Source organism: Nerophis lumbriciformis, linkage group LG03 (genome assembly GCF_033978685.3).
Source record: "Nerophis lumbriciformis linkage group LG03, RoL_Nlum_v2.1, whole genome shotgun sequence".
NCBI classification, from domain to species: Eukaryota; Metazoa; Chordata; class Actinopteri; order Syngnathiformes; family Syngnathidae; genus Nerophis; species Nerophis lumbriciformis.
The window spans coordinates 6,533,906-6,540,000 of record NC_084550.2 but is presented as its reverse complement, the minus strand read 5'-3'; the positions used below and the strand labels follow the sequence as shown (position 1 = coordinate 6,540,000).

General features: G+C 33.6%; 1 protein-coding gene across 4 annotated transcripts in view; it reads left to right on the top strand.

The window, feature by feature from the left end:
• Window positions 1–3,983, top strand: part of taok3a (TAO kinase 3a) — a 270,675-nt gene extending 266,692 nt beyond the window's left edge. For all 4 annotated transcript variants that reach the window (XM_061932585.1, XM_061932564.2, XM_061932575.2 and 1 more), the window contains one exon: window positions 3,272–3,983. In XM_061932585.1, coding sequence (XP_061788569.1) covers window positions 3,272–3,433 — 162 coding nt within the window. In that variant the 3' untranslated portion in view covers window positions 3,434–3,983. The remainder of the gene's footprint in view (window positions 1–3,271) is intronic.
• The last annotated feature ends 2,112 nt before the right edge of the window (window positions 3,984–6,095 follow it).

Genomic DNA, 6,095 nt, shown 5'->3' with positions numbered 1-6,095 from the left:
AAATTTATGTATCGTTTTTAACTATTACCTTCTTTTTACACTTTTATGACAGCTAATTATTGTTTTTAGCAGTTAGCTTCTTTTTACACTTTGATGACAATAATTTATGTATCGTTTTTAACTGTTACCTTCTTTTTACACTTTTATGACAGCTAATTATTGTTTTAGTGGTTAGCTTCTTTTTACACTTTTTTTATGACGGCTAATTATTGTTTAACAGTTAGCTTCTTTTTACACTTTTATGACGGCTTTAGTGCTTAGCTTTTTTTGCACTTTTATGACAGCTTTAGTGGTTAGCTTTTTTTACACTTTTATGACAGCTAATTATTGTTTAGCAGTTAGCTTTTTTTTACACTTTTATGACGGCTTTAGTGGTTAGCTTCTTTTTACACTTTTATGACAGCTAATTATTGTTTTAGTGGTTAGCTTCTTTTTACACTTTTATGACAGCTAATTGTTGTTTTAGTGGTTAGCTTATTTTTACACTTTTATGACAGCTAATTATTGTTGTAGCATTTAGCTTCTTTTTACAATTTTATGATAGCTAATTATTGTTTTAGTGATTAGCTTCTTTTTACACTTTTATGACAGCTAATTATTGTTTAGCGGTTAGCTTCTCTTTACACTCTTATGACAGCTAATTTTTGTTTAAGCAGTTAGCTTCTTTTTACACTTTTATGACAGCTAATTATTGTTTTAGTGGTTAGCTTCTTTTTACACTTTTATGATAACTAACTATTGTTTTACAGGTTAGCTTCTTTTTACACTTTTATGACAGCTAATCATTGTTTTAGTGGTTAGCTTCTTTTTACACTTTTATGACAGCTAATTGTTGTTTTAGTGGTTATCTTCTTTTTACACTTTTATGACAGCTAATTATTGTTTAGCAGTTAGCTTCTTTTTACACTTTCATGATACCAAATTATTGTTTTACAGGTTAGCTTCTTTTTACACTTTCATGACAGCAAATTATAGTATTGTTTTTAGCAGTTAGCTTCTTTTTACACTTTTATGACAGCTAATTATTGTTTAGCAGTTAGCTTCTTTTTACACTTTTATGACGGCTTTAGTGGTTAGCTTCTTTTTGCACTTTTATGACAGCTAATTATTGTTTTAGTGGTTAGCTTCTGTTTACACTTTTATGACGGCTTTAGTGGTTAGCTTCTTTTTGCACTTTTATGACAGCTAATTATTGTTTTAGTGGTTAGCTTCTGTTTACACTTTTATGACGGCTTTAGTGGTTAGCTTCTTTTTGCACTTTTATGACAGCTAATTATTGTTTTAGTGGTTAGCTTCTTTTTACACTTTTATGACAGCTAATTGTTGTTTTAGTGGTTAGCTTATTTTTACACTTTTTTGACAGCTAATTATTGTTTTAGCAGTTAGCTTCTTTTTACAATTTTATGATAGCTAATTATTGTTTTAGTGGTTAGCTTCTTTTTACACTTTTATGACAGCTAATTATTGTTTAGCGGTTAGCTTCTTTTTACACTCTCATGACAGCTAATTTTTGTTTAAGCAGTTAGCTTCTTTATACACTTTTATGACAGCTAATTATAGTTTTAGTGGTTAGCTTCTTTTTACACTTTTATGATAACTAACTATTGTTTTACAGGTTAGCTTCTTTTTACACTTTTATGACAGCTAATCATTGTTTTAGTGGTTAGCTTCTTTTTACACTTTTATGACAGCTAAATATTGTTTAGCAGTTAGCTTCTTTTTACACTTTCATGATACTTAATTATTGTTTTACAGGTTAGCTTCTTTGTACACTTTCATGACAGCTAATTATAGTATTGTTTTTAGCAGTTAGCTTCTTTTTACACTTTTATGACAGCTAATTATTGTTTTACAGGTTAGCTTCTTTTTACACTTTTATGACAGCTAATTATTGTTTTAGCGGTTAGCTTCTTTTTACACTTTAATGACAGCTAATTATTGTATTGTTTTAGCGCTTAGCTTCTTTTTACACTTTTATTTCAGCTAATTATTGTTTTAGTGGTTAGCTTCTTTTTACACTTTTATGACAGCTAATTGTTGTTTTAGTGGTTAGCTTATTTTTACACTTTTTTGACAGCTAATTATTGTTTTAGCAGTTAGCTTCTTTTTACAATTTTATGATAGCTAATTATTGTTTTAGTGGTTAGCTTCTTTTTACACTTTTATGACAGTTAATTATTGTTTAGCGGTTAGCTTCTTTTTACACTCTCATGACAGCTAATTTTTGTTTAAGCAGTTAGCTTCTTTATACACTTTTATGACAGCTAATTATTGTTTTAATGGTTAGCTTATTTTTACACTTTTATGATAACTAACTATTGTTTTACAGGTTAGCTTCTTTTTACACTTTTATGACAGCTAATCATTGTTTTTGTGATTAGCTTCTTTTTACACTTTTATGACAGTTAATTATTGTTTAGCGGTTAGCTTCTTTTTACACTCTTATGACAGCTAATTTTTGTTTAAGCAGTTAGCTTCTTTTTACACTTTTATGACGGATTTAGTGGTTAGCTTCTTTTTACACTTTTATGACAGCTAATTGTTGTTTTAGTGGTTAGCTTATTTTTACACTTTTATGACAGCTACTCATTGTTTTAGTGGTTAGCTTCTTTTTACACTTTTATGATAACTATTGTTTTACAGGTTAGCTTCTTTTTACACTTTTATGACAGCTAATTATTGTTTAGCGGTTAGCTTCTTTTTACACTTTCATGATACCTAATTATTGTTTTACTGGTCCGCTTCTTTTTACACGTTTATGACAGCTAATTATTGTTTTAGCGGTTAGCTTATTTTTACACTTTAATGACAGCTATTGTATTGTTTTAGCGGTTAGCTTCTTTTTACACTTTTATGTCAGCTAATTATTGTTTAGTTTTTAACTGTTTCCTTCTTTTTACACTTTTATGACAGCTAGGAATTGGATTCTTTGATAGTGTTTGATTCTGTTTGACCTTTTTATGACAGATAACAATGTTGTTAGCTTATTTATACACTTGCTATGAATTTTGTTTTTAGCCGTTGGCTTCTTTTTATGCGTATAAAATGCTTAAGAATGTAAAAATTGCACAGTTCTGTTTCCTGATGTCCAGAGTTAAACCCCGGAACAGATTATTTCTACTTCTGTCATTCCCCCGTGAAGATGAATGATACTTTTTAGGGCAACAGCACCCTCTGCTGGACATGCACTGTCTGCCCCGCCCCTGTCAGTAGTTGTTTCTGATGTCTTGTGTTGCAAAAAGTGTAAAAAGCGACGGTGCTGACGTTGCAGATCGAAGAGGAGCTGGTTTCCCTTCAGAAGGAGCGCACCGACCGCATCAAACACCTGCTGGAGCGCCAGGAGCGCGAGATCGACGCCTTCGACATGGAGAGTTTGCGGCTGGGCTTTGGCAACCTGGCCGCCATGGACTTCGCCAAAGACGACTACAGATGAGAGGCCGAGCGTGAGAGCGCCCTCTAGTGGGCCGACAGGAAGTGACCTCACCCTCCTTACCCCCTCCCTCATCCAGGGACGACCTCCTCTTGTGGCGTATCCTGACAGGAGGCGGGGCCGAGCAGAGTCACTTCCTGTTGACTTTTTTTTAGGACCAATGAGACACTTTGGTGTACATAAGAGATGTAATGTGATTACTCGCAGCACTGGCAGCCAATGTGAATATTAATAATAATAATGATGATGAAGTTGTCGCACAAAAGGGCTTCATGTGAGGGAGGGGGCGGGGCTTTGTAAGGAAGGATTTATGGAGAGCTTTTATGTATTTTCATATTCTATTTTAAATCTCACGCCAAATTTCTCTTTATTGTCCCCTCTGCTAAAAGTGACTCCATCATCACTTTTTTTAACACTCTTCTTATGATGATGATGATGATGACGTCATTGCATGCACTTTAATCACATCCCCTCGCCCCCCCGTTTAAGAGAAAAGCATGGATGTGTTTAAAAGCTTTTAATTATATTTGTAAATAAAGTGCTGATGACACAACGCTTGCTGCGTCCTCAACTTGTTGCACTTTTCACCTTTTTATTTTTATTTTTTATATCTTCTATTTAATTCAGTCTCAATGCAATATTTTCCAAAAGTTAAATACATTACATAAAATATTTTTTGAAACAACTGTTTGAATTTATTTAGATTTTGTATTTGTAAGATTTTTTTTCTATCATGATAATTAATTGTATGAATTTTATTTTTTAATCATTTAAAATGTTACATATTACACACAATTCTATAAATATTTCATATTTATTTAACTTAGTTATGTTCCTGAAATAATATACTTTTAGTTTGATTTAATGAATCTTTCTGTGTGGAGTTTTTGCATGTTCTCCCCACCTCCAAAGACATGCACCTGGGGATAGGCCCCTCCCACCTCCAAAGACATGCACCTGGGGATAGGCCCCTCCCACCTCCAAAGACATGCACCTGGGGATAGGCCCCTCCCACCTCCAAAGACATGCACCTGGGGATAGGCCCCTCCCACCTCCAAAGACATGCACCTGGGGATAGGCCCCTCCCACCTCCAAAGACATGCACCTGGGGATAGGTTGATTGGCAACACTAAATGGTCCCTAGTGTGAATGTTGTCTATCTGTGTTGGCGACTTGTCCAGGATGCACCCTGCCTTCCGCCCGAAGGCAGCTGAGATAGGCTCCCGCGACCCCAAACGGGACAAGCGGTAGGAAATGGATGGATGGATGGCATTCAGCCTTGAACACTGCATGGAGTAAGGTCAGTGTGCTACCGCCAGAGGTCACTATTGTAAAACAAGTGATATTTGAAAGGTTTTAATAAAGAAACCAACATATTTTTTTTCCTGTAAATCTTCATAAAAGTCCAATTAAATCACTCAAAAACCTTTTTAGAAAACAATACAACATGTCCCCCCCGCGTGTGTTTTAGTTTAATAACGTAGGAAATAGTTGTATTGTATGGCGTTTTGATGCTTTTTAGTTTTACTGTAGTAACTCGCTGCTACCGCGAGAGGGCGCCATTGCAACAGTAGCGGATTGTAACGACGAGACATGTTATAAAAAAACAAAAACATTACAATTATACCTTTTATATTTTTCTCCCGAATTTTCTGGGAGACTCCCGAAATTCAGCGCCTCACCCGAAAACCTCCCGGTACAAATATTCTCCCGAAAATCTCCCGATTTTCAGCCGGAGCTGGAGGCCACGCCCCCTCCAGGTCCTTCCGGACCTGAGTGAGGACAGCCTTTTTTCAAGACGGGAGGACAACAGGGTGACAAGAACTAAATCATCCAGACTAGAGATAAATTGTATTATTATGTTTATTTTACCTAAAAAATAAATATATTTATTAATTTAAAAAATAAATAAATGTTTACTATAATTTGCTAAAAACATCAAAATTGATTGTATTTTTATTTGTATTTTTTCTGACTCCTTATTACATCCAGCCATAGAATTATACATTAAAATAAACATATTTGAAATAATTAATTTGAAATGATCATAATAATTCATTTAGAATGACCATATTTAATTATTAAAATAATTGCTTGTTTATCAACAACTTTAGCATTTTATTCATTACATTTTGAAGCTCTCAGAAGCCAAGTTATGTTATATTCCTTAAGAGTTATTTATGCAAGTTTGAAGTATCAATTATCTAAACACAGTTTTGTTTGCATATTTTCAGGATATATATATATATATATATATATATATATATATATATATAGCTAGAATTCACTAAAAGTCAAGTCTTTATTTTATATATATATATATATATATATATATATATAGCTAGAATTCACTAAAAGTCAAGTCTTTATTTATATATATGTATATATGTGTATATATATATATATATGTGTATGAAATACTTGACTTGGTGAATTCTAGCTGTCAATATACTCCTCCCCTCTTAACCACGCCCCACCCCACCCCCGGCCACGCCCCCCACCTCCCGAAATCGGAGGTCTCAAGGTTGGCAAGTATGCCCTAAATATTGTCTAAATAATATTTAATTTTTCTTAACTTTGCATTCATTGTGCTATAATTCACTTTAAAATATAACCTCCAAAAAAGCAGATGGTACTATATTGATTCCTTCAGGAGTTCCCTCAG